General features: G+C 47.8%; 2 protein-coding genes and 1 long non-coding RNA gene across 5 annotated transcripts in view; 2 read left to right on the top strand and 1 right to left on the bottom strand.

Moving 5' to 3' along the window:
- The window catches only part of LOC142587473 (uncharacterized), a 192,467-nt gene that overhangs the window by 68,817 nt on the left and 101,563 nt on the right, over positions 1-22,087 (top strand). The window lies entirely within an intron of this gene.
- LOC142587468 (uncharacterized) lies at positions 3,764-5,750 on the bottom strand. The gene has a single exon (XM_075698513.1). The coding sequence runs from the start codon at positions 5,740-5,742 to the stop codon at positions 3,940-3,942; it is 1,803 nt and encodes a 600-aa protein (XP_075554628.1). The 5' UTR covers positions 5,743-5,750; the 3' UTR covers positions 3,764-3,939.
- On the top strand, positions 7,967-11,528 carry LOC142587471 (uncharacterized). 3 transcript variants are annotated; one of them, XM_075698518.1, is made up of 3 exons: positions 7,967-8,671; positions 9,678-9,771; positions 11,228-11,528. In XM_075698518.1, exons 1-3 carry the CDS (start codon positions 8,486-8,488, stop codon positions 11,251-11,253), a joined length of 306 nt encoding a protein of 101 aa, XP_075554633.1. In that variant the 5' UTR covers positions 7,967-8,485; the 3' UTR covers positions 11,254-11,528. The 3 variants fall into 3 exon arrangements, 2 of the variants coding, with proteins under 2 accessions (XP_075554633.1, XP_075554632.1); XM_075698517.1 differs by having other exon boundaries at positions 10,044-11,528; XR_012829547.1 differs by lacking the exon at positions 9,678-9,771.

Here is a 22,087-nt window from a genome sequence, read left to right as displayed (position 1 = left end):
GCTGAACGTCCAGTAGCTTGAACTTATGTTCAGTTGCACACTGCGGTGCCAAGGACTCTTTCAAGTCCGCCACATTTGTGATGTGCTCGGCTGTCTCCTCTGCAGTAAAAAATACCATGTCGACGCGGTCTTGAATGTCGCTGGAAGTGCCAGATGATCCGATGACGGGATTATCCAAGAAGGTGCTGCAGCTAGGACCAGGAGAGAGCAGCACCACTGGCACCGCTTCGGTTCCAACAGGTGGTTGCGGCAGCACGCCGTCGTCGGAATGAACTGCCTCGGTTGCCTCAGACGATCTTGGCAGCACGATGTCATCCGCTTTCTTTCGCTGCACGTTCCATGCACGCTTTCGTTTCTTGCCGTACGCTTGACAAGTCTTCGAGGCGAGTGTCTCCGCTCGCTCCTCGCTCCCGCAGCTTGAGCAAATGGGTCAACCGAGAAATTCAATTTCGAATGGGCTCGATCACGACCAATAGTGCGTTACGTGATACCCGTATTGTACACACTACCTTACATTGTAATCTAACCTTACATGAAACCGGTAAGCTACTATAAAAGATAAAAGCGTGCAAAAAATGGCAGATCGCGAGTGCTTATGATCATGGTATTCAATGCGTAGAACCCTTTTCTCGACATGAAGCTTGCAGTCTCGCCTGAATTGAGTTCTTCAGGCTGTTTTATGGCTGAGTGTCCTGTCGACACAGGCCACTACACCGGGAATGCGGCCGCAATCTGCAAAAGCTGCCTTTGCGCTAGCCTTGCCGGCCAGTGTCAACGGGAAGCTCACCCAACCCAGTTGCCGGCCCACCACAGTAATTGCTTCTGCGTGAATGCTCTCGCTCACGGAAGCCTGCCCCATGGATATGAATTCTTCACTGCTGAAGGATCTTTGGAAGCTCCCTGTCGCAAAGAAACGGAGAGTGCAAAGTACCTTGTCTTGTGTCGTGATACTACCGGTTCAAAGGCCACTGATGGCGACTTCCAATTGTTCGCAGAGCCACGGCACAGTGCTTTTCGAGAGCCTGAAGTGCTCGCGGAACTCTTCCTCTGTTAGCTCGTCAAATGCGTCCTGAAGTCGCTGAGTCTGCCCAAGAGACTCCAAAAGCTCGACAATAGAAGTGGGTATTATAACTCGGGAGCGCCAAACTGCCAAACAATGAACGTGGTTCTCTGAGCACAATGTGAAATGGCGAGCACTCTCAACAAATGCGCTCATATCATTCAACATTAAAAGAAGAACACCATTTACATTTATCACAGTGCAGGCACAACATTTAATTTCACTGTGATCACAGTTGTTTTCAATAATTGACATTGCCAACGTTCTGCGATGGCAGATCGTGTTTTAATGTAGAAAAATGGGACCCTGCCAGGGCCACCCATGTTCAGCGAGCGATGACATTACGAGCAGAAGACAGGCGCATTGTCTGCTACTATCGCTGCTATGGCAACAGCCATTCATTCTTCGAAACGAAAGATCTTTGTCGACCGTTCCACACTAGCGGATGATTTCACTCGGTTTTCGAATGACTGACAGGAGCGTGACGTATATGCATTTTGTGGTCCCGCCCCGGCGCAGTGGTGGATATGACGAAATGCGCAGGCACCAACGAATCACGAGAGAGCAACCGAACGAATGGAAAAGCGAGCTGTTTGCACGATCGCAGCCGTGAAGCCCGGTCCTTGAGCGGCAAACCAACAACATGACAATGCCGATCTTCGTGGAAAAACTTGTTGCAGCTGGGCTATACCGCTTGTGCTCTTGCGCCAAGGACAGAATGATCGCCTACCTCTTTGGAATAGGTTGCTCCACTGTGAATGTCTTGCATCTCGCCGTGGTGGACCTAATTAAAGGGGAATGGTTACAAATGATACATCCCAACAAAATAAGTGCCCACATGTGTGAGTTCTATGCCTTGACAGGCTTCCCGCAAGCCATCGGCGCCTTGAATGGCTGCCACTTTCCTGTCTCGTTGCCAAAAGAGCATGCAACATACTTTTATAATTGCAAAGGCTGGCAGGTGCCTTTTCCCCCTGACAAACTAAATGTTGCACTTAGCGTGATTGTATATCATTATAATAATGAAATCAATGGCGGTTTTTTCGCAGTGAAGGTTTCATGAGGGATTCTTTATTGTATATATACATATCAGACATTGTATATGTAAATATGCAAAAGTTGCCTTCTACCTAGTAGCATACTTAATAGTATGAACGCCTGTTTATGATGGAAAATTAAGAGCAATGGCAGATGACGTGCATATAACTCAATACTGCACTTACATCACCACCGTTTCTGACTGATGTACTGTTTGTATAAATGAAACACTACATTTCTCCATTTCACTACACTGCATTTCTCCTCCACTACATTTCAAGTTTGCAGCGGTTATCCCAATAACATTGTTTTACTTTATGTAGCAAATTAGTCACCACACTTGTCTACAGTGTTGAAGCAGTGAGCTTCAGTTCAGAGCAAGTTAAATTCCGCTTGGCTACTGTATAATCACTACAGTGCAAGTCCCATGGCAGTTTGTATGCCTATGCACTTTCAATACTGAGTTCCTGCCAAAAATTGCAATACCTCTAGGCAACAGGGAGTCATTTCAGCATTCTAGACAACTGTGGTGAAAACTATCATGCGTATCTTCATAGCAATTGCTGATGAACCCACATTTGCTTTCCCACACAGGTACAGCGTCATACTCCTGGCAGTAGTGGATCACAAATATTTTCGGTTATAAACGGAAGTCCCGGAAGGTGCCATGATACCAGTGTTTATGGCCAATTGAAGCTGTATACACTAATCGAGAATGGGACCTTCTACTCTCCTATCGCAATGATAGAGGGCACCAATGTTCTGCCCATTATTCTGTGTGATCAGGAATTCCCATGCCACCAAGCCTGCAAAAGCCATTTCTAAATTCGCAGCCTGGAAGCAGTGTTCAGTGAGGAGCCAGCCTTTTTTTCTTTGCAGCTGTTGCTGTAGGGGCTGCAGGTTCGTCTTCAGTAGCAGAATCGAGTGGTGAGGCTTCCACCTCGTGACACTCTAAGCTTCGCTCAGAAAGTGAATCAGTAGGTGTGTCTGGGGGCTGGCCCGCTCCACCGCACACCATGCCATTGAACAGCTGAAAAAAGAATAAAAATACATTGTTGTGTGCGAAAAAGTGCAAGCATAAACAAACATCTGCGAACAAAATATGCATTCATGGAGTGATGGTAACAATAAACAAATACGGCAGGTCAATTAGGTTTGGCTGGGTACCAAGCCATGTTGTTATACCGGGCAACGAAGTAGTGGATAGATGCACATCAATGGCAGCGCACAAAGACATAATGAACACAACACTTCCATATAAAGATAGTATCTGTGCCATTAGGAAAGCCTTAAGGGAGGAGGCTACCTTCGAACACCAACTTTTTTGTTTCTTGAGATAACTGAATGAAATTTTCAGGGTACACTCATGGCATAGACATATGAATAACTACAAAGTTTCATGGAGCTACGTACACTGGTACTCAAGTTACAGGAGTATATCAGAATGGTTCACATAGGTTCCTTATGACATGCCTGGAGAACTTGCAAAATGTGTTAGCACTGTCAAATTCAATATGAAGATTCCTGAATAGGTACCACAGGGCAAGACAGAGCCCTTTTTTTTTATTTCCTTGCTGAAAAGCTTTAGCACAACATTGAATTTAGTGTTACTAATTAGACTTGCATTAGCCTAATTTTGATTGCTTATAATAAATTCCAGACTCAATAACTTGAAAAAGTGGGCCTGTCTTGCCCTCATAAATTTATTCAGGCACACAATAAAAAAAACCTGGTGGGAATCTGATTAGCGGTTCCAGAGATACTGCTTGCATAAGCAGCCACACCAGGAAAAAAATTCATTTCGAGAAAACGGCCCTTGAAGTTTTGACACATTTCTGGGTCTAAAATGACCCCGCAGAATAGTTTGCGGTGTCTTTGCAGGCTTTCTTTCTCTGCCGCCTCTCAGTCTTCGCTTGACCTCGCTTCTCAGCCTTTCCCATGCGCAGGGCATCTTTTTCCACGGCTCGATGGATGGCTAGGTGGCCAGGTGTGAGCCCCGCAGACAGAGAAATTTCTTTGGTGGCCCTTTGGTTTCCAGCATTATACTGCATCACTGCATCATTCAGTGCTGTCTCCACTGCAATCAGGGATGCATGCTGCTCCTTGGGCATCAGTGACCACAGAACAGAATGAAATGATTCCGATGCATTTTGAGTCTTCGCTCCAAGGCACCGCTGAAGAAGGGAAGGCTCGGAGAGGCGCTGATAAACAGGCAGCATAGCCTCAGCGACATAGCCTGGCAGATTGTACCTGTGCCTTGGTTGTGGTAAGCCATTTGCCTCAGCAGCCTTGTGGCGGCACCATGAGCCAGCGCCCTCTGGGCATAGGTCATGGTGAGGCTCCGCATCGGTGGATGTGATGTGATGGTAGGACGCCATCACTGCACGCTGCATTGCTGCCGCGTCATTCGAGTTGTTTCTCAAAGCCCAGCCATAGTAATCCGTCAGCTTGTCGATCAGAGCCTTTGTCAGCCTTCCTTTCCCTCCCAATGCCTTATCACTCTTTTGCACTAGGTTGCGCAGTGCAGCCCCCATCCTTTTCTGCACGTGATTGAGGCATTCTTCTTTGACAACTGGGACTAGCCCATAAACATTCTCCTTCGCAAGGGCAGAGTAGGTGGCACTGTCTCCATCGGACACAATCGTTGTGTAACAGAGGTTGTGCTTTGTCAGTGAACGGGCGAAAAGGATCAAGGCTGCCTCGACCTCCATCCTTCCAGACTTCGCATCAGTGTTTCTTTGGCAGATGTGCTGCTCACGCCAGCTTGAGTACTCGGAGTCTTCTGGTTTGGGTCCTGTTTGACACCCGAGGCACTGGTTTGAGAGGACAACTGCATCCAAGATGAGGCCAGTGTGATACTCTATCACTGCCCCAACTCCAATGTGGGATGTGTGTCCACGCTTGTGCCAGGTGCCATCATAGACCACAGTAATGTCTCTGGTAAATCCTGGGTCCATTCCCTGGTAAACCTTTTTCACAGCAGCTGCTGATTCTGAATAGAAACTCTCCATGCGTTGAGTCTCTGGGCCCCTGAATGTCTTCTTCAGATGTTCCTGGTACGTCTTGTGATGAAGTCCTCTGTGAGATACATTCATAGCAGCCCAAAAGTCATTTACAGCTGTCTGCCCCTTACCAATTTGCTTCATAGCCATAATGGCTCGGATGTTCACCTCAAAAGCATTTCCTGCGTTCTGGCGTGGTGAACTCCAAGAATTAGCAATAATCCCACAATGTGGGCATACCAACTCAAGCTTTGTAGCCAGTCCGAACTGGGTACCTTGTTGAATTGTCAGTCCAGTTGAAAGGCAGCGCTGGCACAAGGTTTTGGAGAGCAGGTGGCCGAACACACACATTTGCACAAGGCAAAATACCTCATCTACGGTAGTAGCAGTGGCAGGTGCGGGATCGGGCGACATCGCTTGAAATTTTCGTAGCGTCGCGGGCGTGGCACCAAGTTTGTTTTTCACAGCATTACGTTGTGCCTCCGCCGCCTCTATCTCCTCCGGCGTCAGAAAGTGCGTTTTCACGCGCACGGTCGACGATGCGTCTTTGCTCACGGCGACAGACGCGAGAGAGGGTGCCGCGATCGCCGAGGTTGATGCGGTCAGGACAGCAGGCACACTTGAAACGCCGTCTCCTTGCATTGCTGACTCGGAAGGTATTAAGGTACTCGGTCTCCATATCCAGAAAGATGGAGGTCCCGCTGCGACGGTGCATCACCTGCTCAGACAAGAACAGGTGCTGCACATGATGCGTAGGGTCTCCAACCGAGCAAATGGAGTGAAAGAGGCGGATATGCTTCAACTAAGAAACGCACTAATTATGTCGCGCCTGCGCTATCACCTGCCCTATACCAATCTCCGCAAGCAAGATATCAATCGCCTTGATGCGCTCATCAGGAAGGCGACAAAGCTGGCCATCGGCATCCCGTTTAGTGCCAGCACTAAGCTCCTACTTGACATCGGTTGCCATAACACGGTGGAGAAACTAGTCAGCATTCATCGTCGTTCCCAAGAACTGCGTTTGCAGCGCACGTGTCAAGGTACGCACATCCTCCACAGCATCGGCCATCATCCTGAAGCTGCGCCCCTTCTGAACACGCGCCCACTACCCCCGAAACAACGCGAACTTCTAACTATAGCTCCACTGCCGCGCCACATGAATCCAGAACGAGGCAAGGAGAGGCGACGACAGCGAGTTGCCTACTTCAAGAGGTACACGGCAAGATACCCTGACGGCATATACTTGTACGCTGATGCTAGCGTTGGTGCACGGGGCTCCGCTATAGCAGTCGTGAATAACAACCTCCAAACTCTACATACTGAGTTACTCCCAGAGACAGATCCGACCTTAGCGGAACTGACAGCCATCGCAACTGCGATCAAACACATGCCCCTTAGTAACTCAGCCTACCCAAGAATCACATTTACCGACTCCATGGCGGCTTGCAGGAAATTGTTGCACAACGATCTCCCTGCCCACACTTCGACATTTATTCAAGAGCACCTTCAGGGTCCTCTGGAAATCATCTGGATACCTGGTCATGACGGACTGCCGGGAAATGAAAGAGCTAATCAGCTCGCCTGCGAGACTTTGCACCAGGCACCCTGCATTCCGCGACCAGCCCAGACGAAAAGGTGGGCTCCCCTGCTTCTGCGGCCATATCAAGAGGCAAGACGCAAGTTCCCCAAGCTCAGCAAAGTGCTCACCCGTGAACAAGGTGTACTGATTCGTCAGGCCCAGACTGAAACACTCCCTACACCAGCAAGAAAGCACCTCCTCCGCGGCCTCTTACCTGAAGATCCCCCACCCTGCCGATACTGTGGCGAACACCCGAACACATCCCATATCCTCTGGTCCTGTGGACCACCCCCACCTCCCCTTCCTGCCCCCACAAATCTTTCCCCTAAACCCCATGCCGGGTGGCTGACAGAAGCAGCCAGCGCCGACGACCAACGGTACCTTGCGGCGTTTATCAGTGCTGCATTGAAGAATGCCGCAAGCAAGGCTCTGGACTGAGGGCCTTTCCACGTTACCACCGAACATGAAAATAAAGTTTTTTCTCTCTCTCTCTCTCGGAAGGTACGGCGCTGGAAGTGGCAACGCAGACTTCTTCTAGCGGTGTAGCAGAGGCAGCACTGCAGGAAGCGTCTCCGCAATCGCCGGCAACGCGCTTTGCCAACTTCGCCATGCGGACGGCATTCATAGAACGACGCCGCGCACCGAACGCATGTTGCGTTTTGAATTTCCGCTTAGGGACCATCGTGAACGGACGCGCGACGATCCGTAGGGTGCACAAAACCGTTCAAAACACGCCACAAGAATCCCGACGGTAGCGAAGACAGCGATCTCGAAAATGGTGAAGAGTAAAGCCCAGACCACACGTACGCTTGCGGACGCGCGCAAGCTCGCGTTCACGCGCCCACGCATGCGCACACGGTGCAGCATGGCTCGTACGCGTCGAAACGCGGCGTTATCTCGGGGAACAGCTCCTCTCTGTTATCGCGCGCTTGGGTTGCCTCGCGTCGGCGCGCCTGGCTACGCAGCTACGGCGCGGAGCGTTCAACTCTCAGTGAAGTAGATTTATATCGTGCAAGAATGTGGTTCTTCCTTCCTTTTTGCACTGATCTAACAGATATAAAAATATAACAATTACGTTTATAAATATCGAAGCATCTTGAAACGCTGTCAGTAACAAAGTACGAAGCAGCGCCTGCCGAGGCGTCTGTGAGTGAGCCCAGTGAGCGCGCGCTGTCGCGCGCCTTTGTCGATGCAAACCACCATTACTCGCGAGGCGCGGCAGGCGCTAGGCGCGCGGACGCGAGCTAGCGCGCGTCCGCAAGCGTACGTGTGGTCTCGGCTTAAAGCGAGCGCACAAAGAACGCCGTCAACGGAGCGAGCAGCCGCAGACGACGCGCCGGGGGAGAGACCACGTGTCAGCGTGCCCAGCAGCCAATAGCAGCCACGCTCTCCCCCGCGTTCTCCAGGAGCGCGCGCTTCGTCCAATCACAGCTCGAATTCGAGACGCGGGAACCTCAAACACTGCTTCGAGGCCTCCAATCTCGTGCAAGCCATGCTTCTACCATGCCGCGGCCGCCGCCGGCGAAGGCAACACGGGAAAGGGCAAGCATTCACAAGCAAAACAAGACCAAGATGGCGGCGCTCGGTTCAGCGGCATGGAAATGGCGCGCGCGCGATGTTTGGTTATTTTCGCCGTTCGCTCGCGGCTCGGGGGCTGCCGTGGCCTGTTGTATATCGAATTAGAAGCATTTCCACGGTGAATTAGGCGTTAATAATTACAGGAAAGGTAGTTTACAACACGTATAGCCGAAATATATACTTTTTGAAAAATCGGTTTTTTCGCGATTTTTCGACTTTCGATAGCCAATGGTCCCATTAGGCAAGCAGATGTGGATCGACACGAGCGCAGCGAGCGACGACGGTAGAGAAAGCGGCGTGCTGAGGCTGAGGCAACCAAGCCGGCCACGCCAGCACAGCCGTGCAGTGTTGCCGCAGCCGTGCCTGATCCCCCATCATCACAAGCCGAGGAGGCTGACGCCACAGAAGAAATTGGTGAGTCAGCCTTGTACCATGCCTTTATGGCCTTAACTAGCTGCTGTCTTATACCCCTGTCAAGCGGGCAAGTTAAGTGCACTTACGGGGAGTGCACTTCAGGACCTTGAGTCACACTTTAGGCAACGCACATCTTAACAGGAAAACAGAGTGCACTCGCAGTAAAAAAAAAATGGTGACAGACTAAGAGCGCGTTCTTTAAAGATGTAAATTAACAAGAGAAAGCTACTAAAAAGCAATTGTTTTAAGTAGAATTATGTATAAAAACAAACTTCATCTATTTGTCTCAACAAAAAACGAAAGTTGTTTTTATTATAAGTGTGTTGCAAGTCAATGCTGGCCAAGACGAATGCCTAGCCAATCCAAAACAACATGGCGGAAAGGCAAAACAACATGGCGGAAAGGCGGCAGTTGATCCTGCTCATGATCCTGCTAGAACAGAATATGAGCAAGTTCTAGGCTATTACCTGTGCGCGAGAGCCTGGTGTCAACGGCAAGAACAACTAGACGATGACCTTGAAGACGCAGTAGCAACTTTCAGGTACTTGTAGGATCAGCTCGTGGCGAACAATTTCGCCATCCTGACTGTCCGGCAGAGTATTATCCTTCCACCCATCGGGAACGGAGGCGCTTTGTGCGGAGTGACACATGGGTTGAGGACACCTTACCCAGCCTAAGCGAATTTCATTTCAGACAAGCGCTACGTGTGCCTCCCTCCACCTTTCGGTACATAGTCGAATCATGCCGCCCGCTCCTTGAGCGGAAAACCACCAACATGATGACGCCGATCTCTGTTAAAAACGTGTCACAGTGGGGCTATACCGCTTGTGCTCTAACGATGAGGTCAGAACGATTGCCCACCTCTTTGGTATAGGTCGCTCCAATGTGAATGTTCTACATCAAGAATTCTGTGCCGCCGTGGTGGACCTGCTTGAAGGGGAATGGTTACAAATGATAGATCCCAACAAAATCAGTGCCCACATGCATGAATTCTACGCCTTCGCAGGCTTCCCGCAAGCCATCGGCGCCTTGGATGGCTGCCACTTTCCTTTCTCGCCGCCGAAACAGCATGCCACGGACTATTATAACTACAAAGGCTGGTAGGTCCCTTCGCCTCTGGCAGACTAAATTTTGCAATTAGTGCGATTGTATATCATGACGTAGAGATGAATGGCAGTTTTCTTCGTAGTTAAGGGTTCATGTGGGATTCTATATGGGATGATATATACATACCAGGCATTCTATATGTAAAGATGCAAAATTTGCCTACTACCTAGCAGCATGCATACTTAATGGTATGAACGTGTTTATGATGGAATATTAAGAGCCATGGCAGATGACGTGCGTGTAACTCAATACTGCACATTGTTAGATACGGGACCATTTCCTGAGGCTACTTCGAGTTCCCCAGACCACATCGAATCGCACCACTGCTAAGTAAGGAATGCAGGAGCACGGATGCCACATTCCTGAGGCACGACACGTGCAAACAAGTTGGCGGGCCCCACAGCCGGTGGAGCTATTCACTGCTTGACTCTTCCAGAAAGTGAGGGGATAGCCCGGCACTGTTCCAGGTAACGTGAGTCCCAAAGCCAGACGGCTGTGATGTGCCGGGAAGGCCTGGCAGCGTCGCCCCGGCCGCCTTTGAAGAGGGCATTTGCAAGCCAGGGAGGCCATACCGCCGGGAGTAGGGGGCCCTCGGACAATTGGGGCCCACGCGTCGCCCCCGTCCGCCTTTGAAGAGCCCATTGCAAGTCAGCAAGGCAAGACCGCAGGGAGCCGCCGGGTGTGACACCACCGCACGGGCGCCTACCATTGGCCGAAAATGGCGTCATCTGAGCGGACTCTCCCATTGGCCGAACATGACGCGTCTTCCAGACATTGAAGGGCTTAAAAGAGAGACTGGGAGCAGCAAGAGCATTCCAGAAATTCCTGGAGCATTCCCTGATTCACCTCTCTCAAACTTCTTGCCGCGGGCCGCAGCGTCCGAGTTGTTGCCGGCCCATAATGACTGTACGACTGTTCATTGACGTCTCACTGTAAATAATGTAAAATAAACCTCCCAAGCTTTTCATCCCGACGTCCTCCTCAACCCCTACAACATACATCTGCACCGTTTCTGACAGATATACGATTTGCATAATTTGTAATACTATGTGTCTCCTGTTGTATGTGTGCATTTGTATGTGCCAGTTTAAAATGTTCCCTGTTGAATGCTTTCAGTATAAATATTGCTCGCAGGAGTCATCCTAATAATATTCTGTTTTACATTATGCAGCAAATTACAGTCAACACACTTGTCTACAGTGCTGAAGCAGTGAGCTTCAGTTCAGAGAAAGTTAACTTCTAGCTTGGCTACAGCATAATCACTACAGTGCAAGTCACATGGCAGTTTGTATGCCTGTGCACCTTCCGTACTGATTGCCTGCCTAAAAATTGCAATTCCTGTAGGCAACAGGGAGTCATTTCAGTGCTCTCGACAACTGTGGTGAAGACTACTTCCATGCGTATCTTCATAGCAATTGCTGATGAACCCACATTTGCTTTCCCACACAGGTACAGCGTCATACTCCTGGCAGTAGTGGATCACAAATACCATTTTCAGTATATAAACGTTGGAAGTCCCGGAAGGTGCCATGATGCCACTGTTTATGGCCGGTCGAAGCTGCATACGCTAATCGAGAATGGGACCTTCATCTCTCCCATGGCAATGATAGAGGGCACCAATGTTCCACTGATTCTTTTGTGTGATCAGAATTTCCCATGTCACCGAACCTGCAAAAGTCATTTCCAAATGCTCAGCCTGGAAGCCATGAAGCAGTGTTCAACTACAATCTTTCAAAGACTAGGAGGATTGTTGAGAGAGAGAGAGAGAGATAGCACTTTATTTACACCCGTCAGAGAGTATGGGTGATCGGGTGAGACGCAGCTCTCCCTATCACCGTCTACCTCCCCCCTAGACGTCGGCCGGAATCAGTTGGCTTCCGGCGGCGGCCTGGGCTTGACGGATGGCCTGTTTTTGGGCTTGCTCTTCCTGGCTATGGAGGGAGGATTCCCATGACTCTCTGTTTCCATGTAGGCCGTTTAGTGCTGGGCAAGCCCAAAGCATGTGATTTAGCGTTGCTGTGCCTTCACAGTTTTTACATTTTGGAGAGTGCACCTCAGGATGCCATTTGTGCAGAATATACGGGTTTGGGAAGGTACCTGTCTGCAGTTTTCGCCATATTACCTCTTCCTGCTTTGTGAGAGATCTATGGGGGGGAGGCAGAGTTCTCCTCCCCATTCTGTAGTGTTCTAGAATTTCTCTGTATGTGGTTAACTCTCGCTTTTTGGACAGGAAGTAATCTGCCTGCGCTGGGGCCCGGTGTGTGAGTCCTCGGGCGACCTCATTGGCGATCTCGTTCCCTGTGAGTCCACTATGAGCGGGTGCCCATATTATCCTAATTAGGTCGTTAGGTACGTTCTCCTTGCCTGCTTGCAGGATTTTGCCGGCCTCTTTGGAAACCTTACCTTTGACATAGGCTTTGATTGCAGTTTTAGAATCGGTGATGACTATTCTAGTTGATGGGTGTGTGATTGCCAGGGCAATCGCCGCCATCTCTGCCTCATCTGGTGAAGAGTGTCGTACGCTACAGCTAGAGACTAGCTCGCCTTTGTCGCTCACTACTACTGCAGCATAATGCCCTTCTGGGTATTCTGCCGCATCGGTGTACACTACCCCTTGTGTTTGGAGGAGGGAGCCTTGGAGTCTTTGGACCCTGCTTCTCCTGCGTTCCTTGTTGTGTATGGGGTGCATGTTTCTTGGGATAGGGGTTATTCTTAACTTGTTAGCAATTTCTTTGGGGATGACGGTTATCCTATCACGTGATTCTGGGTTTTGATAGCCCAGGTTTCTGAGGATGGATCGGCCCGTTTTGCTGCCAGTTAGTCTGATATATTGTGCCGTGAGTTTCGCCTCGCACATTTCCTCTAGGGTGTTCGACACTCCTAGGTTCAGAATCATCTCGGTTGATGTGCATGCTGGTAAACCTAGTGCTGTTTTGACACCTTTCCTGATGAGAATGTCTACCTTGTCTCTCTCTGCTTTAGTTGTTTTTAAACGGAAGACTAGCGACTCGAGAGTCATAGTCGGACTGGACGTCAGCAAAGCATTTGACAACGTCAAACACAGAGCGATCCTGTCACACCTCAGTCACCTAAATGTTGGAAGCAAGCTATACAACTATATCAAAAGCTTCCTCACGGACCGAACGGTGAACATAGAAATTGGGGGCACAATAAGGAGGATTGTTGAGAACGGTTTCGAGAGGCTAAAGGCACGCTTTCACTTTGTGATGAAGAGCATGGAGTGCCAGCTGAACAAGGCCAAGCTGGCTATTCGAGCTGCTTGTGTACTTCAAAATATCTGTGAGGCAACGAAAGACAGTGGGAAAGTGAGGCACGTGCGTTGGACTTGTATGCACAGCCATCACGCAACACAGAAGAGTGCAGTGGGGGAGCGCAAAAGGTGAACGATGCCCTAGCAAATAATTTTTGGAAGAAGGCCCAGTACGTGCCAGCGCAATAGCAACCAGACTGAAGCAAAGCAGGCATTTTTGACTGCGTCTTTGACTGAAATTTTTAAGACCGGCTAGATTTTGTTGGACTAATGTGGCAGTTTTGGTGCGACATGACTTCAAAAATAAAGCCCAGCCCAAGGCACAGACAGAGGACAGTAAAGAAGGATACAAGGATGTCAACGAGAGCAGAGCTCTCTCTTTACCTGGAAAACGAACTGTAGCACAACAGAATGGCAACACGCAATGAGAGCACTCGTGCGGCGGGTCTGCATTCTATTGTCTCGTTCTCTGCTGGGCTAGTTTGCTTTTCAGACCATCAACCAACAAGCTTAAAAAGCCATGTTGCCATTATTTGGCTAAGAAATATTTAAAATGTATATTTGAGTTGTCACGCCAATAAAAAAGGTCTGCAAGGGCGCAAATCATGTCTGGCATCATTTATTTGTTTATACATCTTTTGCATTATTTCGAGCAGCTTGTCCTCCCGAGCTTCGCTCCGCTTCAATATTTCGAGCCGCTCCCTTTGTATTGCCACAGTCTCGGTTCTGTGGCGCTCTAGTGAGCAGTGCAGTTGACGTTGCTCTTCTAACAATTCTGAAAGCAGTCTTGTTGGAGGAGCCAGCCTTTTTTTCTTTGCAGCTGTTGCTGTAGGGGCTGCAGGTTCGAGTGGTGAGGCTTCCACCTCGTGACACTCTGAGCTTCGCTCAGAAAGTGAATCAGTAGGTGTGTCTGGGGGCTGGCCCACTCCACCGCACACTATGCCATTGAACAGCTGAAGAAAGAATAAAAATGTTGTGTGCAAAAAAAAGTGCAAGCATAAAGAAACATCTGCGAACAAAATATGTGTTCATGGAGTGATGGCTTCTGCTATTCTGCTGACAATAAATCTAACATTTGTCATTTTACTCGGTGTTCCTAGTTCATCCATTTTTATAATGTTTTCAAACGTATAAGAGCATGAACCAACTCACCAAACCCTGAATTTTGAGCCAACAAAATATATGTTGCACTGAATGGGAATATGACTGCCATTGTATCATACTATATCAACTCGACTGGCTCACACCTGCACCAGTTACTACCGAACGATGTTACGGTGGATACCTCCTCTGGAGAGGTGCCATCAATGGCACTACACCCACTTTCTTCCATGAGGGTGGAATGATTGGCTGGCGTTGAGCCAAGGAAACGGTGGAGGTCCCAGTAAAACTTCCATTGCATTCCTCCAGATCCGGTCTTTGTTCCAGTCCTGGTCAGTAGCCTGAAATAGAATTTTAAAAAATGATGCCACAGTTTGCAGCAATGTACAACCACAATACTTTCTTTGTAGTTAAGAGAAATAAAGCAGACTGAAAATGTTAATTCTGTGGCGTAACTGCTGCGACGAGCAATTTTTGACTCTCTGCTTTGGCTTTTGGCTGCTGAGCCACAATCGAATCCTGTCAGCTACGCCTGCTTTTATATGGCGAACTGCAAAAACGTGCGAGTGCTGTACAACGCCATTGCACGTTAGGGAACCCCAGGTGGTCAAAATTAATCCGGAACTGTTCACAATGCCTTCTTTAGTGGCCCACGTGCAGCTTTGGGACAAACACAAATGCCAGCAAAAGAGTCCGACATAATAAGAGACGACGAATACATGAAATAATTCAGCTGCCTCAAGTAAAACAGATGTACAATGACGCTATTAAGTAGAATATAAATCAGCTTTTACCTGTATTTGTTGCTCATATTCTGGATCTTCTTTTTTTTCTCTTCGTGCTTTTCATGATGCCCACTGCACGGAGCCGTTCAGAAATGGCCATGTACACCTTGAGGTTTCTTTTGGCACCGCGCAGATTTGGCAAGACGTCTTCCCATATATTGATCACCGCACGCGTCTCCTCATCTGTCCAAGTTGTGCGCTCTTTGCCTTGGCAGCTCTCCAGATCATTTTGAGCTGCCATGTTCGACACACTTGGTGCACAATTTCAGAGGACAGGCGACGGCGAGCTTCCAAGAGCGGTCACCCAAAGCAGCGCAAAGACGGCAAGTTCGATATGTAGCTATGTAGCTACACTGCAAAATGCCACGCACACATCTCAAAGCGCGACCGGTGTGGTCAGCATGCTTTCACACCAAAACAAACACGAACTGAATGAACATGGCGGCACCGCAGTGCCGCATCATTCTGGCAGCGTTAGTTGCGTACATGATAAATTCGTTTATTGTGCTGTTTTCCTTCTCACTAAACAAATTATATTGTTAAAAGCTGCTCAATAACTAAAATTAACTTCTTTGTCCTTTTTCTATGCATTACATTTTGCGTCGTTGAAAGCGTTGGCAGCGAGGCTAGGCACTCCTTCAAACCGTTGGCGGCGGGCTACGCACTCAGCCAGCAAAGTGCGTTCTGTGAACGTACTCCGACTTGAGTGCACTCATCTGAGAGTACACTCCGCTGCAACGTTAAGATTTGGAAAAGTGCACTTAAAAACTGAGTGCACTTAACTTGCCCGCTTGACAGGGGTATTACATTCCGGCCCTTCGCCGGCCTCCTTCATTCACACACCTAAATGAGGAACATTCTCTTGCAGGTGTTTATGTACAGACCAACTATGTTGCAACTTGTACTGTTTTTGGCTCCTCGAAAACATGCACAGCTCTGCGCCCGCGTCGCGAGCGAGGGTACGAGGAGCAGCTGCACCAATAAACACGGAAAGCAGTTTGTAAAGTGCTGCACTGGTGTGGTATATGAAATGCCTTTGACCTGTGGGAAAACCTATGTGGGCCAAACGGGTAGATGCGTGAATAACCGCGCAGCTGAACATGGTGCGGTCGCTGAAAGAAGGAGGTGCGCATCTTTCGCAACATTGTGCAACTTGCACTGCGTGTGACTGAGCAGCAGAACATTCGCCATGATAACAATGCCAGTACAGCAAGAAGTGCGAACCATGGTTCGGAGAGATAAAGATTCTTGGCAGGAGCAGGGAAACAAAGGCACGTGAGGTTTTGAAAGCATTCCATATAAAGGAAAGAGCAAAAAACTGTGTTAGTGATGCTTCCGTGACCCTCTTCAAAAGCGAAATCTAGAACGGTTTGGCAGATGATGCATTATGGTCATTGTGCGCATGTCTGTGATTTTCCTTGTATTTGCAGATTTTTCGGTGAATGAAGATAGATGAAGTTGGTGCTTGTCCTGTGTTGTTCTCCCTCTCGTGATTGCTTAGTTGGCGCTGTTCCTTCCTAATTCAAGTATGCACCACCTAGCCCAAATGAATGTTGTCTTGAACTGTGTTTGCCATGCTGTCTTTATCTTCATCTGTAGTCGTGAGGTGTTAATGTCCCTATCCCTCAAAAGATTGGGATCTTCATAGCTGTTCTTTTTGGCCTGCGTCGTACAGGTGTTAGCCGCATCCTTTTTTTTTCGTTTCGAGGAATCTTCTTTACTCAATGCAACACTTTGTTCCTGAACCGTCACTAGCCGCTGTCAAGGCAACTATTCCAGCATGAGAACTTCAATTTGGCCTACTTGCTTTTTACTGCATATCGTATCGACCGCAAATAAAGAACACAGAAAGAAGGGCCATCTGTACAAGATATATGCTTCAGAAGAACTTCAGTTTGGCCTAGTTGGTGTTTACTGCATATCATGTTGACCACCTGTGTCATTTATGTGTTCTCTTCCACTGTCCCCATCTTTATTTGCGGTCAATATGATATGCAGTATTCCAGCATGCTTTTAGGTACACTACCCTAAGTGCCGTTTTATTATAGACTGCACTGAAGTGAGAATGCAAGAGCCACCTACTGTAGAACAGCATCGAGCTCTTTTTTCACACTACAAGGGATGCTATACACTGAAGTTTTTCATTGGAATCTTGCCCGATGGTGCAGTGACTTGTATCGGAGGCTTACGGAGGTCGAGCTTCAGACATGCACATAACTTTAGAGTCAGGCTTTCTCAATAGAATTGAGCCAGGGGATGTTGTGTTAGCCGTCAAAGGTTTTCCAGGCATAAAAACACCAGTGGAAGGAAACAATGGCATTGTTGTCTTGCCCCATTTCTCTAAAGGAAACATGCAATTTACATGAGCTCCAGCAAACTTGCCACATTTCTCAGGTATGCATCCATGTTGAAAGAGCTATTCAATGTATAAAAATGTTTACTATTAATTTTCGAGTACCTAATGACCTCATTCCTTATGAGTGATATCACGCGAATGTGTTGCATCCTGGTGAATCTGCAACTGCCAATTCTAACCACACAAAAGCTTGAACTAACATAGACAAATTCCGTAGAGCATCACCCGCCGTGGTTGCTCAGTGGCTATGGTGTTGGGCTGCTGAGCACGAGGTCGCGGGATCGAATCCCGGCCACAGCGGCCGCATTTCGATGGGGGCGAAATGCGAAAACACCCGTGTGCTTAGATTTAGGTGCACGTTAAAGAACCCCAGGTGGTCAAAATTTCCGGAGTCCTCCACTACGGTGTGCCTCATAATCACAAAGTGGTTTTGGCACGTAAAACCCCAAATATTATTATTATTATCCGTAGAGCATCGTGCTACTCATTCTGAATTAGGAAATGAACCTTTTCACACTTTCAGCCTATATTATATGTTATGTACATGTTATGATAAATTAAGAAATTTCACGAAAATTTACTGCTTCAAATTGAAACTATGGCATGGAAAGGTTCACCTTCACTGTTGTATTATATGCATTTGCAGGTAATCCAGCACAGCATTAGTCGTTTTACCAGCATTTATTATGTAAGGAACCATTGCATGTGTGAGTGGCCTCAGGCGTGTATTGCAAGTATGTAATTGTGAGAGCTAGGCCCATCATTCTTTTTGTGTACAGATTTTATGGGAATTGTGTTGAGTTTGAGGATTTTCACTTTCATATTAAAGGGACACTAAAGGTTACTATTAAGTCAACGTGGACTGTTGAAATACCATCCCAGAAACCTCGAAACGCTTGTTTCGTGCCAAGGAGAGACTTATTTTAAGAGAAAATGCGTTCTGAAGCGTCCGCGTACCTCTAGCGCAGTTCAAATCGCCCGCCCTCCGATCGAAGAGAACTGACATCATGGTCTCATAGTGACGTTACGCCATCGGTGAGTAGAACGGCGTCCGCAGACGGCGCTACGGCTTTTCTGCGCAAAACGCGAACGCGCGGCCAGAAACAGAGCCAAGACAGAGCCGACAGCAGAGCGAAAGCGGGAGTATGGTGGCTAGCGGAAGGAGAAACGAATTACGTCCCACGTTACGTCCCACGGCACACGGAGAGTCCGTTTTCGTTAAACTATAGGCTGCAGCGAGCTCGCAGCGTGGTCGGCGTGGTCTATGAGAAGCGACGAGCCTTTTCGCACTCGCAACAGGGCATAAAAATGTGCGAATCGACGCAAAACTCGGCCTAGAAATGTGCTTCGCCACAGCCAGGGCTCAATACCAGGCCCCGCACACTCTCAAGTTCAACAAATGGCCACAGAGGGCGAAAAATCAATCGAGGCGCGTTTCAGCGTAAGCGCGCAAGTGGAGCTACTGTAATTTGGTCGAATACTTTAATTTGTGCTTTCTCTGCTAGGGGCGCTGAACATGCTGAATGTTTTACTTTACACAAACCATTGACATAAACAATCGAGGTGTCTAAGGATGCTTTTTTACCTTAGGCAAATAGGCAGTTGATTTTTTTTAAATTTGATTGTTGAAGCTGCTTTTTAGTCATAGCGTCAAGGTTTTTGTACTTGATTAACCACCGACAGCCGACAGCCTATTGGTATCGATGTGTTTTCCTGGCCGTTGGCGTTCGAATACTACGGCGGTAAAACATTCTCGAAAGCATGCTGGTTTCGTCTGCGAGTCACTACATAGACTTGCTGTAAAGAGGTCTACTCTTGGCAAAAAATAGTGCCTCATTTTGTTTAGGCGTTGATTATCATAATGAATGCGGCGGAGGTTGAGGGAGTACGCTTGAAGGTACGTTTTTATGCCGTTGATCTCCATAACACCGTAAGTACGCAAACCGATGTCACAGAACACTCGATGCATCATTGTGTGTTCTCCGTCATCGCTTGTTTGCTGTACGCCTACTAATTCTTCATTTCTTCTTCAAGTGTTGTATTCTCCTTTTGTCCTTGTTCTCTTGTGCTTCACTTACAGTATGTCGTTCCGTCAGCTGTAATGCGCATTTGCAAAACCAATACCTTTGATAAGACGCAGTGGTTATCATAATTTCACTTCACATGTATTAAGCTGGCACATATGGTTCAGATACAGATACCTGTATGCGGACTTGCACGACGTTGATGCGGAGATTAGGATAATTATGACACCCGTAAGGAAGAGGCAGCTGACGGCCGTAAGCTGTTGCGTTCTTTCCGCCAAACTACCCGGCCTGGTAGTGCTGTAAAGATGCTGTATAAAAGTGACACGCGGTGACAGGGAAATTATTATACTTAGCAGCCGACCATACGTTTTGTAGCTTGGGTCTTCTTTCTTGTGCGTTTGTGCTACCCTTATTAATGAGCCATTTCTTGACTATGTTCTTGACTATGTAACCGCGTTTGTGTGGATGCGTAGACGTGTGCTTTTCGTTGTACTTGTAAACTGCAAATAAAATATTTTCAGGCTTACTCAATCTTTGGTGTCGTGAGCGTTTATTCCAGTCGAGGCCATCGTGCCACCTGGAAACCGCATTCTGTCAGTAGCCCTACACGAAATGCAACAGCTGGAGCGCGGCGGCACAACTCGGGGTAACGGCGGCGTAATAAACGAAAAACCGCTCGGGATGCCCCTAAAAGTCAGTTGAGGGTGTGCCTTAACTCGATATGACTCAGTGCTACATGTATTCTGCTGCGCCTCGATCGTGCTCCCGCCAGTTTGGTTGCTGTGTGGCAAACGTAGCGCCTACATACATATGTAGGCGTTACGTTTGCCACACGGCAACTAAACTCGCGGGAGCACGATCAAGGCGCAGCAGCCAGAAACCCAGTAAAGCCACAGAACACCTGGTAAACTGTGCAAAACCCCGTTTCCGTTTCCTGTTGTACAGCGCCACCCGTGGTCGCATACTTTAGTTCACGACGCCACCGCTACGCTTATTTCCGTAGCACTGTGGAAGGTACAGTTTCCCTTCTCTAAGTTTGTATAGGTGTTCTGTGTCAATACGACCCAAGCTGGCGCGACCCAGATGTCGTTTCCCGCACCGCCACCAGGCGCCGCTACTATACCTCACACTCCAGCGCAAGACGCCCATAAGCTGGTACTCCATTCTATGACGCTAACTTCGACGCTCGTCGCAATGGACCCTGACACCGACAGATTGGCTCGCGATGGTGGGCTCAACTTCAGCGATTTGAGCACCGACGAGCGCGACCTGCTTCTGAGGGCTCGCACTGCCGGCGTCGTTGCGTACTACGACGGCGGCCTCGACACCGGCTCTCCGGAGCGGGAAAGCAACGAGGGCTTCCCACGACATCACATGGACGTGGCATTCTCGCTGCTTGTTCCAAATGAAAGTTTCGCGAGCAGAACCCTCACAGCACGACGCGATAACGAAACTACTGAAACTGCAAAGCGTGCGCGGCGCAGAGTCGAGCGAAAACGAAACCTTTCGAACACCCATATTACTGAAGGGTAACGTCAAAATGTTATTTTTTCCTAGAATCGAATAGACGTAGACAAGTAGCATTTTTTCCGGCTTATAATCGAATGAAATGATATTTTTAATACGAGTAGTTGAGTATTAGTAACACAAATTATGAGGAGACCTTTCGTCATCGGGCTAGTACCGGAATGTCGCTGGGGGGTCTCAAATCGTGTCATGCATTTACCTCAATTTCTCGGTTACTAAAGCTCTGTTCGCGATTATATTGACGCCTTAGACGTTCTAGAACATTGCTCTACCACTTTAACTTGAGTTTCTGGTAACCTTTAGTGTCCCTTTAACAATGGAACAAGCTATAGCCTTGGGTAGAAATGCAAAAGACCTGTGTATGTAAATTTAATGCACATTAGAAAACCCAGGCAGTCAAAATTAATGCAAAGCCCTCTACCATGGTGTCTCATAGCTCTAACAGAGCTTCAATAATCATGCTTTAGAGCTGAAAAGTAAATAAAACTGCCGCAACATGTTCATCTGTGTTGTGTGTAAAATAGCAAAATTTGACTTGACATAGTGCACATGATGCTGTGTACAGTACTTCCTTTGATATGATTTCGCTAAAGTGGAACTCAGTGAATGCAAGCTGCATCATTTCAATCAATCAATCAATCAATCAATATTTATTTTTGACAAAACAAATACAAGATGGGTATAAGTACACATTCGGATGTCCCGAAGTAACAACTGTCGGGGGGACCTCCTAACAAAACATGAAAAGGGGATAGTAAGATAGTGGCAAACAGTGAGTCAATGTCATATATTATACAGTTTCTACATCGGAAATAAACGATAAGATAGGAAAAAAAAATCTGTTAGCAATATCACAGGTATATTCACATAGTTAAAAAGAAGAAAAATAATTGAATAAATCTTAAAAATAACATGCAACAATTTAAACGAGGATAAATGGCACGTAAAGCTAACAACGAGGAGAAGTATCAATTAAGGCAAAATTTAGTAACACGGTAATTGAAAAGTACATTGCGTAATGTTAAAGTGAACAATATACTAATTAATTCAAGGTTTGTTAAGTTATGCTACGCGTCAGTTAAAGTGTTCATGAAATGCTCCTTCGTTCTACGCTTGAATGATAATAATGTAGATGTCTTCATGTCAGATGGTATAGAATTCCAAACAGAAATGCCTGAAAACGCGACGGTAAATTTCCCATAGTTAGTTCTTGCTTTTGGAAGAAGAAGATTGAGTTGAGCT

The sequence above is a fragment of the Dermacentor variabilis genome, chromosome 7 (genome assembly GCF_050947875.1).
Source record: "Dermacentor variabilis isolate Ectoservices chromosome 7, ASM5094787v1, whole genome shotgun sequence".
Taxonomy (NCBI): Eukaryota; Metazoa; Arthropoda; class Arachnida; order Ixodida; family Ixodidae; genus Dermacentor; species Dermacentor variabilis.
This window is presented reverse-complemented; position numbering and strand designations above follow the sequence as displayed.